Below are 20,357 nucleotides of genomic sequence, written 5' to 3'. Positions count from 1 at the left end.
TACTTGCTTATTACCTGAGTATATGCATTCTGTACTATTGGGAGTAAGTCGTCAGTTTATAAGTTTATGGCTTGAAACAAAAAAAAACCATATAGTTTATCAAAACACGTCAAGAAAATTAATGATTTTCTATTTAATATCCAATCACCTTATTTCTTTAATCGAATGCCGCGTGGAATATCAGAGTATACTTATTATAAAGCACCTGAACATTATGACTTTCTGTTGATTTGGTCACTTCCAGCTTTGATTGATTTTTTACCAGAAAAATTGATGCAACATTGGATATTATTTTGCAAAGCAATATTCCTTTTAAATCAAGAACAAATCCAACAAACTGATATAACTATTGCTAGCAATTTACTTGAGCTATTTGTTAAACAAACAAAAACATTATATAACGATTGTGCATTAACGTACAATATGCATCAATTATTGCATCTTGGACTGGTTGTCGAGCGATGGGGACCTTTGTGGGCTACGTCGGCGTTTGTATTTGAAAACTTCAATGGCTATTTAACTCACTGTATTCATGGGACTAAACATAGAGGACAAGAAATGATAAATCATTTAAAACTTGCTCAGGGAGTTAATGTACTGAAAAATCGTATTGCCGACAAAAATTCGGTGCTATCACAAATGAATAAAATTAAGCGGCTTGGTAAATGTGAAACTGTTGAGCTCGATGAATGTGAGATGCAATTATTAGAAAAATTCAATGTAAATCAAAATAACTTTGATGTTTATACTCGTGTGAATATAAATAATAAATTGTACACATCAACCAGTTATAAAATAACTAAAACAAATAGTTATACAATTGAAATTTGTTTTACTAATGATTCTACTACTTATGGAACTATTAAATACTTTTTTTAAATAAAAGATGATTTATTTTTCGTAATTAACATATTTTCTATAGACCATCATAGAATGTTTTATAATTTAGAAATGCAAGAAAAAGTAAAATGGATTCTACCTATAAATGTTTACAAATCATCACTCCAACTTGTAAACTATAAAAATATAAAAAATATGTATCACGTCATAAGAGTCGGTAACTATATTTGTAAACGACCAATCCAATTGAATAAAATTCGTTAAAAATGTCTTATTTTCAAAGGTAAAACAACGAAGTCATTGTATATTTATTATAATGACCAGGCCTAGTATTTTGAAAAAAGCTTGAAACTATATAAACTTTTATATAATCTTATATGATTTTATAAAACCATATTAAACTCTTTTGGAATTATACAAATTTTTTTATAAATTTATATAAAATCACACAAATTTTTATATATCATCTGAATTCTTATAAGATTTTTATATGAACATATATGATTATATAAAAGCATATAAAACTTGATCTAGTAGATTTATAAAGTTACATATAACTTTATATAAAATCACATCAATTCTTATAAAATCCTTATAAAATTATATAAATTCTTATCAGATTTTTATGAAATCATACGAACTCTTATATGATCATGTATGATTTTATAAAAGTATATAAAACTTTATCTAGTAATTTTATGAAGTTAAATATAATTTTATATAAAATCACATCAATTTTTAAAAAATTATATAAATTCTTATAAGATTTTCATGAGATCATACGAACTCTTATATGATCATGTATGATTTTATAAAAGTATATAAAACTTTATCTGGTAACTTTATAAAGTTAAATAGAACTTTATATAAAATCATATTAATTTTTATAAAATTATATAAATTCTTATAAAATTGTCATAAGATCATATAAACTCTCATATGATCATATATGATTATATATAAACATGTAAAACTTTATCTGGTAATTTTATAAAGTTAAATAGAACTTTATATAAAATCATATCAATTTTTATAAAATTATATAAATTCTTATAAAATTGTCATAAGATCATATAAACTCTTATATGATCATATATTATTATATATAAACATACAAAACTTTATCTAATAATTTTATAAAGTTGAATAGAACTTTATATAAAATCACATCAATTTTTATAAAATCCTTATAAAATTATATAAGATTGTTATGAGATCATATAAACTCTTATATGATCATATATAAATTTTATATAAACATATATGTTTATATATGATCATATAATAACTTTTTTTCCCGGGACGCAATATCTCAACACATTGATAAAGAAATAAATAAGATAACAATTAACTAACTACATAACATCAGACAACCATAACATAACATGACAGAGCAGATAACCATAATAACAATTTCTTAACATCCTACAGAGAATAATTAAATTCATAGCTACCTATCTATAACATCAAGAGTAAATTATAATCGATCTGTAGATAAAGAAAAATAGAATTCGAGCTTAAACAAAAACCTATATACTAACTAACTAACCATCAGAGGTCAATCAAGGAACCTAACTCTTCCCCTTCACCTTTGTCTCACTAATACATACGTGAGCGTGTAACTTCTATCTTTAAGAACTCAACTAATAATTAAAATAATGACTAGCCAAGGTTCCCATGGCAATTCACTAATGTCCTTTTTACCGATGAGATTAATAATAATTGCAAATTATTATTTATTTAAAACCAAAAACAGACATAACTTCTAAACCACTAACGATAGGGACAAATCATTATAACCCATCGATAGATAAGGAAAAATAGATTATCAATTCAAACCTTAATCTTAATGGATAATTTGAGCAAGATCACCTTAAGTGGACCCCCCCCCCCCATTTTCCACTTGATCATGAAAATTAAGTCTATGTATTTTTTTCTAATCTAGTCATTATGAAAAATTGAACCCTTAAACGAATTTTTAAAATTTTCATTTAAACAACAATTTTTTTTACAATGAAGATCTTGAGTACTTTTAATTAAAAAATAGATTCCAAAACAACCGTTAAAGATAACTTAATGAAATTTTTAGGATTTATTGTCAAATATCTATATTTCATAAATATATTAATAGCTTAAAATTCTTTGTTTATTATCCTATTGTTAATTAACTTTTAAGTAAACAAATTTAAATTTCATTGACTTCTCCGTCACCAAATGAAGTTTTTTTTCATGGTTTACATGCGTTATTTATTAAAGTTTAAGATCCCAAAATAAAATTTCACTGCTCGTAATTAGTTTGAATAATATAAAATTATTTATCACCGCAATCATTTAGCAAGCCCACTATCCTTCCGACAACTATATACAATTTAACTATTGCAGATACTATTGTTTGTGAGTTGATAGGTGGAGGAGACATAGTTTTTATTTCAGTAATTTTCCGCCCCGAGTCTAAAGAAACACGTCGCGGGACACAGCCGCTGTTAGTAGCCCCTACTAGTTCAGGAAGAACCGGGACCTGGCATTAGCTAAGCCCACCGTCATACTCCCGTCGCTATGAGTCCTAGCTTCTAGCTGCCGTGGCCATCATACGTCGTGTCCTTGTCATCGGGGGGTCTTGTCATCCGAAATTATGTCTCCTGGGAAGTTAATGTGGGTGTTTTATGGTCCACCCTCCAGAGCCCACTGTGTAAGATAAGGCACTTATACAATGGAGGATGTCTGTTATCCAAGGGCAACGTTGGTGGTGGACTCCCTCTATTACTGCTTTGACACGTTAGCTTACACCAAAGCTAGAGGTTCTGCGAATGTTTATAGGCCCCCGCCGCCATCAATGCTCGGCCGATACAGGTGTTCTTCTTTGATCAGAAGCCCCATCCGCTAGCCTAGTCATAGAGGTAGCAGAGTCCTGCAGATTCGATCGAGTTTTTGTGTTCTGCCATCGTTTTGTAATGAAGTCGGTGCCACTTCCACTCGGTTGAAAAATCGTCGGTATTCCACCACCAGGGGGCTGCCAATGTAATGCACATAAATAGTAGTGTGAAAATAAAATTCATTGGTGCATGCCGGAATCGAACCTGGTCCAACGCTGTGGTAAGCAAGTACCTTGTTCGATAGGCTGTTGCCAGTCCCCAATAATTAAGTTTAATTATTAGTTAGTTTCTCTGATTATTGTTTAATAAATAATTAATTTATTATTAATTAGTAGATAATAATTTATAATCCATTAATAATTAATTTTAGTGATCAGGCAATTTTCCCTGATTATTGTTCAATAAATAACTAATTTATCAATAATTACTTAATTATAATAAATAATTATTATTAATTAATCATTATGTTTAATTATTAGTGAGTTTTTCCTGTTTTAGTTTAATAATAAAAAATATTCTATAGTATTATTCATGATATTGTTTAAAAAAAATAAAATTTGTTTAGTAATAATATTTTTAAATGTTACTTTGAATTATGACTGACCAAAACTGCAATAGAGCCTGAGACGCTCGGCCGCGCACGGTATTGAGAGCGCTCAGCGACCGGCGTGCGGTAATAAATAATTTTATATTATTTAAATTAATCACGAGTAATGAAATTTTATTTTGGGATCTTAAACTTTAATAAATAACGCATGTAAACCATGAGAAAAAACTTCATTTGGTGACGGAGAAGTCAATGAAATTTTAATTTGTTTACTTAAAAGTTAATTAACAATAGGATAATAAACAAAGAATTTTAAGCTATTAATATTTTTATGAAATATAAATATTTGACAATAAATCCTGAATATTTCATTAAGTTATCTTTAACGGTTGTTTTGGAATTTATTTTTTAATTAAAAGTACTCAAGATCTTCATTGTAAAAAAAATTGTTGTTTAAATGAAAATTTCAAAAAATCGTTTAAGGGTTCAATTTTTCATAATGACTAGATTAGAAAAAAATACATAGACTTAATTTTCATGATCAAGTGGAAAATGGGGGGGTCCACTTAACGTGATCTTGCTCTTTGTAATTAACCACTTAAAATAAGCCCATCTCATAGCATGGGATCGCATGTCTTTTTTCCATTAATAGAATTAATACGGCCTGCCTTCTCGCGTTCCCAAGGTTCTTCTTGTGACGTACCGCGTGACGTATCTCGTCATTTCTCTCTCTAACCCATATGATTATATCGACAATTCCTACTTTAACTAACTTGATAACTAATTATAATAACGAAAACCTAAACATATCACAATACTCCGATAAAATAACTTATCTAATTGAATCGACAATAATTCCAAATTGTTTAATAATTATCCCGTAATAATTAAAAATAGGTATAACATTTAACTAATAACAGTAGAAGGAAACGTGTATAATCAATCGAAAGACAACAACTAGGGGATTAATAATCAATAAACATCCACACCTTAAATCTAATTAATACTCCGTAATTAACCATCAAAAATAAGGCTAATCTTTTTTTTTTAATTTTAATTGTTTTCTAGTGTATAGCCGCAATTACGGCCTTTTACACTTTTTGCCATTATATCGCAAACTGCTTTAACTTCTCCTCTGCCTTCCATTGTGCGGCTGTGGCCCGACTTGTGCTTATACTGTACTGCATCATTACGGTGATACCCTGCAACCTCCCTTGTGCAATGGAGGTGCAGTGGCTAGGGAAACCACAGAGAAAACCCAGTCAGTACAGTTCGGTTTAGGTGAAGCTCCAGTGATCGATAAAATTCCCATTTTGCCGATCACTGGATCTTCATCCCGCGCCTAGCGATCAGAGACCTTCGTTCGAACCCGACGTGTGGCTAAACGGTCACCCAGCCAAGTAGTGATCATGCTCGATGCTACTTAACTTCGGTGATCGCCCGAGCCACGCGCGTGCCGAACGGCTGCCTCAGCCGCCTTAAATAAGGCTAATCTAATACCATTAACTCAAATCTAGAACCTTCTCTTAAGGCGTGGCTCATGACTCATTCTCTTGCTACCGCTACTTCTTGTGACGTATCACCTGACGTATTTCGTCACCTATCTCTCTAACACATACGATTATATCGATAAATTCTACTTTGAATAACTCGACAAATAATTAAAATACTGAAAAACTGAGATTATCACCATAATTCTCTAGCGCACCTCTATCCATGAACCTAATAATGATTGCAATTTATTGAATATTGTTATTAAAAATAGGTGTAACATTTAAACCACTGACGATAGGAAGAAATGGCTATGACCAATCGAAAGGTAATGACAAAAGGATCAATAATCAATAACCACCTATACCATAAATCTAATTAATAACCCATAATTTGTAACAGGGTAATTTTCAACCTTGCCAAATTTGGCCCCTTTATTAATTGATTTTAATAAGGGCGCCAGTGGAAGATAAGACTCGGCCTTCCAGAACCGGAGATGTTAAATTTAGAAAATTCAGGGTCGTTGAATTTTACAATAGTGAGAAAGGATGAGGAAATAAATTTATCACATAATATTTTTATTAATATAAATAACAATTTTATTTATCACAAACCAATTTTTACCCACCGGGTTTTACTTCACTTATAATTATTTTATTAACTAACGGAGTCCACCGGACTCTATTACATTGATTACTTAGTCCCCTGGACTTATGAATTTAAAGATTTAATTGGCCCCTGGCCTGATCCTCTGGATCTATTTAAAACTGAGTCCCCTGGACTTATTAATATTATTTTGGCCACCGGCCTGATCCCCTGGATCAATATTAAAACAAAATCGGCAACTTGCCGGATCCCCTGGATCCAATTATTTCAAAATAATTGATTAAAAATTCCCCTGGAATCATTTTATATCGCACACACACACACACACGTTCATTAATCTATTTATTGTCCACTGGATTTAACTCACACGCACACACAATTTAATTTTCTTCTAAAACTTTCCTTAAAATTTAATTTTAGTTATTCCTTAATCTTCTCTTTTGTATAACCGTTTACCTTAATTCATAAAAATTTTCCAGTATTAATTTTCCATCAAGTGATAGACTTTACTGACTTGAGCGACCGACGCTATTTCTCTCTACTTCGCGCGTCTCAGTCTATCTCTCTCAATTTCGTGTCCTTCTTTCTTCGCGTTAAACTTTAGATTTTCTCTTAACAAAATTTTACTAATTTACTGACATCAATCGTTACTCAAGTTTAATAATTAATTCTTAAAAATTTTCTTATCACTTTTCACAGCACTTGATTACGGAATTAATTTTCAGTCTTACTAGCTATTATTATATTTTACTTATTAACTAATGTCGATTAAATTATAACGTGACAATGACTCGATAACGATTTTAATTTCTGGCTTCCTGTTGAGAAATTTTTCTTTAATTTATAATTAATACTGATTAATAAATTCTGGCCTCGCTGCCGAGAATTATTTTACTAAAAACGTGGTTAATTATTATTTTATTTCTTTACAATAAATTCTGGCTTCCCCCGCCGAGAATTTATTCTATCGGAGACGCTGGTTTATTAATACTTCCGATGGTTTTATATTCGATATTAATTAGTTTATTAATTTTGGCTTACCTGCCGAGAATTGATTTACGCACAGCACTACGATGTTAACACTCAACTTTGCACTTGTTTACCGGATGATACCATTGGCGTCTATCTAGCTTCCCTTGGTCTTTTCTTGGTTTCCGGTCTTCTGGATAAGGCTCACGACAGATGGACGTCCGTTAGGCTTGTCGGCTCGACCGACTCTCCTTGATTTTGCTGCTGTCCTGTAGTTATGTATTTTCAGCTCGGCCATTTTCGGCAACTTCCGAAAAATGGTCTCCCCACGTAATTAATTTTGGGACAGAAGTCCGAGCTTCTTCAATTAGCGCACCCGGCGACAAGTCGAAAAACTCTAACGGGTACTTATTTGGGGTTTCAGCTCGGGTAACTGACCAGCCGTGGGAAACCACGATTTTCCTTGATGATGAATTAAATTCTACCCCGTTACAAATTAACAAACTAAAATAACTCCTATCTAATAGCATGGGGTCGGATCTCTTTCTTCCACCCGTAGTTCCTACCACCGTTTTTTTTTTTTTTTTGAGTCTTTGTGATTGTTCTAGAAGTTTCGATCTGAGATCGTCACGTACGCCTTTTCTTACACCACACCCCGCAAGTATTCGACTCTGCTCAATAACATTAGTTTTCGGTAACAAAATTACATCTAGGTCATGCGTGCTACCCCTTGCCTATGATTTGCGCCTATAAAAACCGCCGCAAATCGGTCCTCTATATCCATTAATTATCAAGCTCTTGATTACGTATATTCTTATTATTTTAAAGTATTAAAATTTAATTTCTTTGTTCGAGTCGTTAATAATTAAATTCAGAATTCATACAATTTAAATAGAATTACATTAAATAAAAAAAATTTTGATTCTTAATTCTTTTATTTAATATTACAAATAATTTCATTAATTGAATTATTTCTGTTGAATATTATTACAGTTTAAAATATTATTCTTCATACTTAAATAAATTGCGTCATTGTAAAAGTATAAATTCAGACAGATTGTCAACTACCCAGTTTAAGTAAACCCCTTTGCTCATTTACATCAACAATTTTCAACATTCAAAAACCGTAACCAACTATCAAGCCACCTGACAAAAATTTATTTCGAAGCGAATTTCAACCAACAACAATTTAATACGAATCGAATCTCAATCAACAATCTGGTCTCCAGCTCAACCAAATCTTGTATCCTGACAATTTATTATGTTGAATAAACCAACTGTAAGTTAAATTAATTGTTTACTTATTTAGTGATAAGACACATCCATTCACCTCGTACATCCTATTTCCGTATATTGACATACTCGACACTAAATAGCGAGGTCCCCGCTACCCGAGTAAATAGCTCAAGTGCTTTGACTCAAAATTAAGGGACTGAATAACTTGTGTTCGTCATCCAGGACGTAACACCATATAAAATCTTTTTTGATTCTTGAGACAGTCTGCTCTCAAGATCGATAGGTGCTAGTATCTTTTTTTACGTATGTGCAATTATTTCAAAGTCATTTGTATTGTTATTGAGTAAATCATATGATTGACTCACCACTATAATATATTGAGGAAAATAAAAAGTAAGTTGAGATAATTGCATAAAACTTTTCATCAACAACATTTGCAAAATTGATTGAAAGAAATCAATAATTTCCATCTACTCAAAACAGTTTTTTTTCAAATTCATAGTTGTTTTTATCACATACATAGATGACTTCAGCTCCATCTCTTATTTTTTACTGTAATCTCACATTTCATGTCATCAAATGCATCGTTTTTGACAAAAATACTTCTGTGGTAAGCCTTAAACTTTGAAGTCTTTTATTCAAATCTCCTTATGAACTTGTTTCAATTTCCATGTTTTTAAATCAATTGAAATTCCGTTGACTCAAGTGCGGATAGGCCAAGTACGCAGCGTATTTCGGAAGAAAACACGATTTTTATCAGTGCAGCGTTATAAATTGTTTGATTACAATTATTATAAGTAAAGTAATGCTTGTAACTACTGTATTTAAATGACAACTAAACACTTAAGTCTCTAACGTTTAAACACTTCGATTTACAGAGTAGTTGAAATAACAATCTCATTACTATATCAACTATAAAAAAGGCCATTTGGCAACTGAAATGGAAAGTAGATTTCTCACTCAATCGATTTAATAAGTTAATTTCGTTCATACATACCTTGTGATACATGTTAGTGTGTAGTCATGGTATGAAATTAGGCTCGTTTGCTGAAAGTTTGGGTAAAAAATGACAAAGACTTACTATCTCGAAGAACTCCAGATAGTTAATTTGACAAAACATTATATAGATAATATGCCAACGTACTTTGAGTCACCTCGTTCTACGGTATTGATTCAGCTGCTTAGTGATTCTTACAAGAATTTTTTAACCCTTTGAAAGAAATTTGACAAGTAAAGTAAATAGAGGCAATATTAACTGCACAAGCGCAAAGCAGAGTTTTAATTAGCAAAAAGTAAAGGATAGGTGCAGATGTGACCCTAAAAAAAACGTCCCGAGTAAAAACGTAAAATAGCCGTAACACCGTTGCAACAGCGCCGCACGGGCTCTCAATGCTCGCAACACCGCTGCACCACCACAGCAACAAATTTGTAACGGAATAATAAAATTAGAATTTCCGCAACACCGCTGCAACACGATAGCATTATATTAATATTCTCTGAAAAACTTCCCGAATTCCGCAACACCGCTGCAACAAGTTTATGATGAAATAAAATTATGATTGCCTTAACACCGCTACACCATAGCTGCAACACTCGACAGACGAATCATATATATTTTATCATTTTTGAAACAATTTTCTAAGTCGCGTACCATCATGTGAATTATTTTGAAGTTCAGATTAAAAATTATCATCGAACCCCAGGTGAAAATATTTCGCCAAAAATAGGCCGAAATAGCTTCATTTGGCGGAAATCACGCCGAAACTGTAGAATGTTATTGAAAGAAACCGAAAACCGGCCGAAAAATTTTTATTCTGCTTAAAGATGCTGAAAATTGGCCAATATTTAGCCAACAAATGAATTGGCCTTTTTAACTTCCCGCTAAAAAAATCGACGATTTTCAAAAATTTCGGGAAGTTATTGTTTTCACCCCGATTTTCGAAAATCGAGTTTTCATCAGATGTCGACGTTTTGAGGTCTTAGGAAGCTATTCTGACTATTTTCAGAATGATGTGCGAGTGTGTGTGTGTGTGTGTGTGTGTGTGTGTGTGTGTGTGTGTGTGTGTGTGTGTGTGTGTGTGTATGTAAACTCTTTGTGACTTTTGAACTAATGAATCGATTTGGATAGTTGAGGTGGCAATCAAAAGAGCTTGTTGGCCATCAACTTTCCTGAAAATTTCAGATTATTTGATCGAATAGACTCGAAAATATTTGCGAATTACGAAAAAAAAAAAAATTTTTTTTAGTTTTTTATTGATTTTTCAAAAACGACATACGATCGACTTCAAAATCTAATCAGCACTAGTACTCAATAAAACGCGTCGATTGCCACCTCAAACATCAAAATCGGATAATTCGTTCAAGTTATCGCGGGAGAAAGAAACGGTGAAAAACGGTTTTTTCTAAAAATTTTCGAAACGACTGACGCGATCGATTTCAAATTTTAATCAGCTCAAGAATTCAATAAAACGCGTCGATTGCTACGTCAACTATCAAAATCAATTGATTAGTTCAAAAGATATCGGCATTGAAAAGTTAAAAAAATTACATTTTATGTTATTTTTTCCCGATAAATCATAATATAACGTACTAAAATGTGCCTGATATCATACCAACTCATCTTTTTTATGGTTTCTTTTGATCATATAATGTCATCGAACTTGATTTTTAGTTTAAATCATATTATCAACAAAAAAATCGATAAAACGTAGTTTTTAATATTTTTATCGGATATTTCATATTTCATTGTTTCTTACATGAGTCAAAACTTATTTAAATCTTGATTTTGATCCCTGACATTGATTTCTGCCTCAATACACTTATTTTACTGAACATAATCAGGAACTAAATTTTAAAAACCGCTTCATTGATGATTTTCGATTCTTAAATTTTCAAACTTCAGCATAACAGGTAACTTGTTAGAGCTTGAAAAGATCGTAAAAAAACAATTGCATGTGATAGCATTTTCGAGCTCGAAGAGCTCGAAAATATATCTACACTAATGTTTTCAAGCTCTTTGAGGTCGAAAACAGCGGGAAGTTTTGGGGCTGGCCCGCAGGGTCAACCGACGCCCAGATTTTTTTGCCTGTTTTCGGCCAGATTATATATTGTTTTTTAATAACATGATCGCGAGTAAAAATCTTTGGCCGAAAACAGGCTGAAAGTTAAATCGGCCTGTTTTCGGCCTTATTTTGGCCATAGTTATTTTTTTAAAATAAAATTATGGTACTTAAAAAAAAATTGCATGCAATTCAAAATAGAACATAAAAAATTTCAAGTTGTGGAACTTAAAAATATATTTTAAAATTTTGAGGAAAATTATGTTTTAATTTATAAAATGTTTTAGTAACTCACTAAGTTGTAATTTTATATAAGACATAGTGAAAACATTTAATTATTTCATAGTTATAGTGACATAATTTTCATGAGAACTGCTTATATTTTGGTACAATATACAATTTTCTTTCGTGGTATCATTGATGGAATTTGTATGACAGTTCGTGGCTGAGTGAAAACATATTGATGAGCGAAAATGAAAAATCGATTTCTTGAACTTTATACGAGCAAAATTTTTTATTATTAACAGATTATAATTTTAAACAATTATTTTGTATGAATATATGTAAAGGGAGCTCGTAATTATTCTGTAGTCAATATAAATGTCTAAATATATAAAACCTAACTTCACTATGTATTAGTTATTTTAATTATAATTCATATATTCTAAAACTTCCCGTCGGAATGAAATTCACTTCGGGGGGACGAAAGAAATAGAAAATCATTCACTCCACGTTCACTCCGTATTCATTCCGCGTTTACTCCGCAATTTTTTTACAGTGTAAGCATAGTAGTTAATCGTATAGGAAAAAAGAGTTACATATGACCATACCTGGCCATATATAGAGCCATCATACTTTTTAAACAATTCTATACACAACTATATAACCAAAATTACACATTACACAATTACTTACATAAAGGATATTATAGCACACAAAAAAAAAAATAAGAAAATTTTTTGTTATTAATAATAATAGATTTTCAATTATATTTTGCTGTTTTAAAATCTGATGATTTCCGCATCACCAAAATAATTGAACAAAAAAAAAAATACTGTAACTGAATAAGTCTTTTTTTTAATTTATTTGAAATTTCTATACATAGCTATATATATATTGGAAAATTTTGATATATGGCCATACATAATTCTCTTTTTCCGGACAAGTAATGAATATTTGATAATTACAATTATTTCTATTCTATTCAATTAAATGAAATAAAAATAATAATGAATATTATCACCCGGAGCCGTTGTGTTGCGGCAGAGATTTGTATAAAATTATGATAGCGTGAAGCTGTGTTGCGGCGACGGTTCGGATTAAAATAAACAGCGTGCAGCTGTGTTGCAGCAATGTTGCGGCTATGACGGCAGAGAATAAGAATTTAGCGTACGGCGGTTTAGTCTAGTCAACATGTGCCTCTTTGGTCAAAGTTTTTTCTTCGCCTCGGAAAATTATGATCGAGGTATCATTCGATTCGTCATCACATCTAGAAAATTTTTGAAGAATCTGGAGTGGCGCTTGCAAAAATTTCAAAAGTTATAAACAATTTAGTAAACAAAAAGGGGTTTGGTTTTTTGCAAATATCTCAAAAAGTATTGAAAATTTTGAAAATTTGAAAAAATATTCAAAGAAAGGAAGAAATTTCCTAAAAAAAAGTCTCACTTCCCCGGACTCTAGGACAAATATTTATAGTTTTTTTAGGGGGTTGAAAACACGGCCGAAAAAGGGAACTCACGGTTGCGTACGCTCCGCCCATTTCGGACCTTTAATAAAAAAATATTATTTAAACTTATTAAATATGAAAATTAAGAAATGAAAAAATTCAGGCACCTGCAGGATAGATCAATGAATAAAAATCTGGTGATCAAAAATTTTTTTCGCGATTTTTCAAATAGTTATCCATTAGTTAATTAACAATTTTTTGTCGCACGAATATAAACATTGAAAGTGCGATAATTGTTAAACTATAAATCTGGAATTTTTTTTCTTTTTATGGAGCTATTTTACAAAGACTTTAGAACAGGTTCCCGTTGGACAAATTAAAAAACTATTAAATTTCACTTTGTTATTAACAATTTACTTAAGTGCAAAATTATCAAGCTCGATTAAACATTGGAAAAAATATTTTTTTTATAATATTGCTATTGGGCTGTTTCCTTATAATCATAAGCTACATAAAAATGATTTTTAATAATTTTCATCTCATATTGTTTCAAAAATTGTTATAAACAACTGCGTTGTTTATAAGATAATCAAAAAATTTTTTTTCATAACATAATCTTTGATAAAAATTATGATTCGCATAGTTGAATTTCATTCATTGTACACAATATGGACTTAAAAGAACGATTATTTGGGGCGCGAAATTTAAAATTCCGATTTCAATAAAGTCTTCAATTACATTTTTTACTATAATAAAGTTATTAAATTTTGTGTATTTATACAGCAGTAGCTAACATATATGATGGAGTTAAAGCGACATCATTCTATAATATAAAAATATTCTAGAGATAAGATTAAAAAGATAAAAAATTAATTTTAAGTGATATTCGACATTCAAATATTTTAGAACTTATCAACTCGTTTTCGAAATTTTTAGAACAGTCCAGAAAATTACATACATTAATAAGTACACTACCAAAAAAAAACCCAGCGAAGTGGGTGTTCACATCTAGTAATAAATAAAGAAAAGCAGGCGCGAAAGGTAAGTTTGAATATATGAGATAACTTAAAATTAAATAAAAAATCGAAAAATTATTTTTTTTCAAAAAACTGATACTGGACTATTTTTGTTGTATTTTTTAGAATAAAAGAAAAAATACAAATAAAATATTTAATTGTTTATAAGAAATTGTTTATTGTATAAACAATTAAAATTTGAATAAAAATAAAATTTTTTTTTTAGATATCGAAGAATAAAATGAATTATGTAAAAAAAAAAAATGGTCCCTTAATTTTCATAACAAGTGGTTAAAAAAAATAGTTAATTAACAAATGCGTTTTTAAGTAATAAAAAAATTTTTTTAAGAAACGATTTTTATTTTTTCAAATCATAATTTCTATCAAAGATTATGTTATGAAAAAAAATTTTTTGATTATCTTATAAACAACGCATTTGTTTATAACAATTTTTGAACCAATATGAGATGAAAATTATTAAAAATCATTTTTATGTAGCTTATGATTATAAGGAAACAGCCCAATAGCAATATTACAAAAAAAATATTTTTTCCAATGTTTAATCGAGCTTGATAATTTTGCACTTAAGTAAATTGTTAATAACAAAGTGAAATTTAACAGTTTTTTAATTTGTCCAACGGGAACCTGTTCTAAAGTCTTTGTAAAATAGCTCCATGAAAAGAAAAAAAATTCCAGATTTATAGTTTAACAATTATCGCACTTTCAATGTTTATGTTCGTGCGACAAAAAATTGTTAATTAACTAATGGATAACTATTTGAAAAATCGCGAAAAAAATTTTTGATCACCGGATTTTTATTTATTGATCTATCCTGCAGGTGCCTGAATTTTTTTATTTCTTAATTTTCATATTTAATAAATTTAAATACTATTTTTATTAAAGGTCTGAAATGGGCGGAGCGTACGCAACCGTGGGTCCCCTTTTTCGGCCGTGTTTTCAACCCCCTAAAAAAACTATAAATATTTGTCCTAGAGTCCGGGGAAGTAAGACTTTTTTTTAGGAAATTTCTTCCTCTTTTTGAATATTTTTTCAAATTTTCAAAATTTTCAATACTTTTTGAGATATTTGCAAAAAACCAAACCTCCTTTTGTTTACTAAATTGTTTATGACTTTTGAAATTTTTGCAAGCGCCACTCCAGATTTTTCAAAAATTTTCTAGATGCGATGACGAATCGAATGACACCTCGATCATAATTTTCCGAGGCGAAGAAAAAACTTTAACCAAAAAGACACATGTTGACTAGCCTAGTTTTGTTCTCTAAATGGCTGTGTTGCAGCGGTGTTGCGGCAGAAGATGAATATTTAATTTTTTAAATGTCAAATTTTATTATTACTTGGTGTAAAAAAACAGTTGACTTTGCGAAGCAGCCCTGAAATTTCCCCCTGATTCGGGCTGAAATACAAGCTAAAACGTATAATAAATCTGAGCTCGAGATCACTTTATTTTTATTTTTAGCTAAGACAATTAGTAACCCGACTAGAAATTTTTATGTGAGACCTATTGGGTCCTCTGTGGGTTGCCCTATAGGGTCCACACATAGGGATGTCACGCAAAGACCTTTCTGGCCCTGATTGGGCAATCCCACTTGTGCCCCAATGGGGAAATCCAAAAAAGGTCCCATTAAGGCATTACCACTTGTGCCCCAATGGGGAAATCCAAAAAAGGTCCCATTAAGGCATTGCCACTTGTGCCCCAATGGGGAAATCCAAAAAAGGTCCCATTAAAGCAATACCACTTGTGCCCCAATAGGGAAATCCAAAAAAGGTCCCATTAAGGTAATCTTTCTTGAGCCCCTATAGGGAAATTAAAAGAAGATCCCATTAAGGTAATCTTTCTTGTGTCCATGTGAATAAATCCAACAAAGGTCCCATGAAGACATAATCCTACTTGTATTTCTTAAAAAAAATCACAAAAAGATCTCATTAAGGCATCCCAATTTCAGTCTTAATAGGAATATTCCAAAGTGGCTCCATAAAGAGCATTTTAAAGTAGATCCTAATAAAAAAATTAATTATCATAAAAAAATTGACAGGACTAAATTTTTTTCTGTTATTATTAATTTTAATATCATAATAATAATAATAATAATAATAATAATAATAATAATAATAATAATAATAACATTAGATTACTTAGTACATATATAACCAGTAGAATCTTTTAATATAGTAAAATCATTTACTATTGTTTAAGTATAAAAACGATATTAATAAAATTTATTGATCAACTTCATTATCTGCAGGTTCCTCAAGTTTTTTCAGCCTCAGTAAACGATGACCATCCCAGTCTCGAGCATTTCGAATCGTTAATGACATTGCATCCAAAATATCCTTATCAGTGAGATCATTTCCCGAAGAATTTTTCAGTTTTTGTCGCATAACCTCTATAAAGTTTGATAAAATATTAGTAATAATGAAAAATAAAATTTCTTCAACTCATCATTAATAATTAATCAAAAAGAAATTTACCTTCTATGCATTTGTAAAATTTAGTATTTTTAAATACTGGTTTTTTCTGTTTAGTCAGGACGGATTTAGATGGAACATATAAAATGGCTAATTTTCTTGAAATGTAGACTTTAATTAACGTCGTCATATTCTTATTTAAAAGATTATTTTTATTTATTAGTTGAGACATGCGTTTTATCTAAAAAACATTATATTGCTCGATATAAATTATATGTAATAAAGTTAATAATAATTATATCAATTAAATCGGATTCACTTACGACTTGCTTACGATAAGTAGGACTAGATTCAAGTTGGTTATTAAAATCAATAAAAGTATCGTTATCATCGATGGGAAAATCAAATTTTTTTATTTTTTTACCAGTATTTTGATTTTCTCCGTCAACATTATTCGGTTCATTAATTTCATCGCCAACAGAATCATCACCATCAACACCGTCGCCAAAACATTTCTTTTTTAAGATGTTTTTTATCTCCTTCGTGTCATTAGCTAGTTGATTAAACTCAGCAGTAATTTGAACAACAGTAGAGTTCAATTGGCTAATTTGTTTACTTATGCTCGTGAAAAATGTAATAACATCCATATTTTTTATTGAATCTGTAAAAAAAAAAGTTATAGGATATATGTTTCACAATTCGTTAAGTTTAATTTTCTCGATTTTGTTTTATTTTTTTTTTTCATTATAATATTCAAATTTTACCTTTACAAGTTACAGGCGTCTTCTTTATCGAATTTTTAAACTTATCAATTTTACAACTTCGCGTAGGTGACTTAGTTGTAAGTGATTGCTTCGAATTTGAGTCATCGTGTAGACTGCTATTAAAACTACTGTTACTGCTGTTCTTCGCAGAATTATGTAACTTCAACTTCTTATTGTTGAATTTATTTCGCGGTGACACTCTTTTCCGCTTCAGCAATTTTGATCGACTGGTTGGAGGTGAAGAGTCACTAGTTTCGTGTGATAAATCCTGGGTTGATTGTCGAAAAACGTCATTATTATCATCACTATCCAGGTCAAATGATCCATCATTTTTTTTCCCCTTTCTTTTATCATTTAATTGCAATGAAGAATTTTTTCTCCCTGAGGGCTCTACAGAAAAAATTAGAATATTCATTGTCTGTATTATTAATTTAATTATTTTAATATTTAAAACTTTACCTGTATCATCAAATTCTACTTCAAAGGTGTTCAATTCTTTTTGTAAATTGTCGATATTTTTTTTATTTGACTTCATTTTTAATAATTTAAGATCTTTCGAGGCCTGTAGTTTAGCGGAATCTTCGTTCTCAGTCGTAAAAGCATACAACTCTTTGTTTAATATTTTCAAACGTTCTTCAGCTTCTTCATATGAATCTGTAAAATAAATATACCATAATAATAAATTTTCTGAATAATACACAGTAATAAATATTTAGACATACTTGCTCTTCCGCGTATTTCAACATTATAATCAGGCCATTTAGAGGAAGGCTTAGCACAATTTTTAACCATCGCTTGAAGCTTGCTGTAATTCGACTGATCAAATGGACCAGGCATAAATTTACAACGACAACTGTTATTCTTGCCAAAGAAAATCCAATTAGCCGGGACAATATCGATCTCTTCAACTTTTCCGTCTTCTTTGGTTTTGGAAAATAATACCAAGTAAAATCGCGATAGTTTCCTAGAAATAAATAATCAAATTATTATCTGTAGATCAACAGTAAGAAAAGTTAATTATTTTTGACATGTGCCTATTTAATGGTTAAACAGAAAAGAAAAAATTTGTATATCAAGCAGCATATTGGTTATGAAAATAATTTGTATGAAATTTATACAAAATTAATTTCATAATCGTATATATTTAAAATAGAAGTCGTGACACTTGAAGTAAAATTTCATTGAGCTAGACCAACATCTAACAATTTTTAGAAAAATACTTTTATAAAAAAAATTTTTTTTAAGTAATTTGCAAGAAAAAATTTTAAAATAGCTTGATGGGATTTTAAAAAATATTTTTTTATAAGAATTTACTTTTTGAAAAGTGTCTGCTTTTGTTGAGTCGCGTATCTTAAAATACAAATAATCTATAAATATTATCCAAGTATGAAAATACAAAATATTTTTAATTTATATTTTTCAAAAAATAAAAACTATCATTGTTCGTTAAAATTCTATTGTTTATACACAGAAAAACTGCCTGAAATACTCTAACAACTAATGTTTCAATTTATTCTATGCTTATTACTTTTATAATACTTACTTGTCTTCAGTCATTTTCAATCACTAATGCTGGTATCACCTTTAAAAAATTAAATTATTTTCTTCGAGAATTTCATTTAATATTAAAGATTCTTAGTATTAAATTTATTTTAACAGTATATTATAAAATAAAAATAATTTAAACTAACAATCACAAGTAACCTGCTTTAACTTGCACTCGCGTAACGTTTGCCTTCCGTACTTAACTTAAAACTATCGTCTTTTGTTTGGTATGAAAACCACCATCCATCGATATACCAATACGTAATACTTAGTTTCTTCACAGTACACATGTATATAAATGACACAGGGTGTCGCAGAATAAGAAGCAACTGTGTGCTACACTATTATAATGGGACGTCGTAGTCAATTAAACACATATATGTAATATATAATTATTATACTCTTAGAAGTTTAAATTGATATTAAAAATTTCTATTATTTATATTATTTTAACAATATTAAAAATTATAAATGCACAGTTTAAATCAACAATCACAAATAACCTGTTTTTTCTTACACTCACGCTTCGTTAACCTTCCGTACTTAACTGAAAACTCTTCGATTGTTTAATGTTATTATACAGCCATCGGTCTATATATCGATATACAAGCGCGTTATCCTAAGTTACTTATTTACACTACACATATATACAAGACACAAAGGATCATATAAACAACTGTGTGCTATACTGTGGAGCGTCACTAATTTGATTTAAATAAACTATAAATATATACATCGTAAATGCATGCTATGTTTGAGATTGTTTTTTAATATTTAAGATTCTCAAGATTTATTTTACTTTTATAAATATGTTCGAGAAATATAAACAATATGAAAGATAACCTAATAATTAAAAGAAAAAATTTTTTTAGAACATGCGCAGAAGTACTGAATTCTTCATTTTAATTAAAATACTAGAATAAATTTTTCTTAAATTACAACTTTCAAAACATAAAATTAATAAATCATTTGATCTAAAATAATTTTATTAGTCACTTACCGATCACAAATACCATGGAAAAAATAATTTTTCCTCTTTTATTTTCACTCGAAGCATTTAATTTTCACGTTACGATTGCCCACTGAGGCCCCACACAGGTCCCAATCGGGAAAAAACTGACGAAAATTTTTTTTTCTATCTTGGGCTTTCCCGTTGAGGTCCAATGCAGAGCCCAATTGGGAATAACTGACCAAACTTTTACTTTTTATCTGGGTTCTTCCCATTAAGGTCCAATGAAGATCCCAATCGGGAAAAACTGACCAAAACTTTTTCTTTTTATCTTGGGCTTTCCCGTTGAGGTCCAATGCAGAGCCCAAT

The 20,357-nt window shown here is 30.1% G+C and overlaps 2 protein-coding genes across 3 annotated transcripts in view; one reads left to right on the top strand and one right to left on the bottom strand.

The window, feature by feature from the left end:
• The window catches only part of LOC103580233 (cell adhesion molecule Dscam2), a 459,597-nt gene that overhangs the window by 121,813 nt on the left and 317,427 nt on the right, over nt 1–20,357 (top strand). The window lies entirely within an intron of this gene.
• Nucleotides 16,482–19,855, bottom strand: LOC106694284 (leucine-rich repeat and coiled-coil domain-containing protein PF3D7_0703800-like). 2 transcript variants are annotated; one of them, XM_014445225.2, is made up of 8 exons: nt 19,186–19,855; nt 19,038–19,076; nt 18,217–18,458; nt 17,954–18,148; nt 17,495–17,884; nt 17,054–17,391; nt 16,794–16,971; nt 16,482–16,708 (listed from the first exon to the last, which is right to left on the bottom strand). In XM_014445225.2, exons 2-8 carry the CDS (start codon nt 19,049–19,051, stop codon nt 16,542–16,544), a joined length of 1,524 nt encoding a protein of 507 aa, XP_014300711.1. In that variant the 5' UTR covers nt 19,052–19,076; nt 19,186–19,855; the 3' UTR covers nt 16,482–16,541. The 2 variants fall into 2 exon arrangements, with proteins under 2 accessions (XP_014300711.1, XP_014300710.1); XM_014445224.2 differs by having other exon boundaries at nt 19,038–19,855.

This window comes from Microplitis demolitor, chromosome 1, assembly GCF_026212275.2.
Source record: "Microplitis demolitor isolate Queensland-Clemson2020A chromosome 1, iyMicDemo2.1a, whole genome shotgun sequence".
NCBI lineage: Eukaryota > Metazoa > Arthropoda > Insecta > Hymenoptera > Braconidae > Microplitis > Microplitis demolitor.
This window is presented reverse-complemented; position numbering and strand designations above follow the sequence as displayed.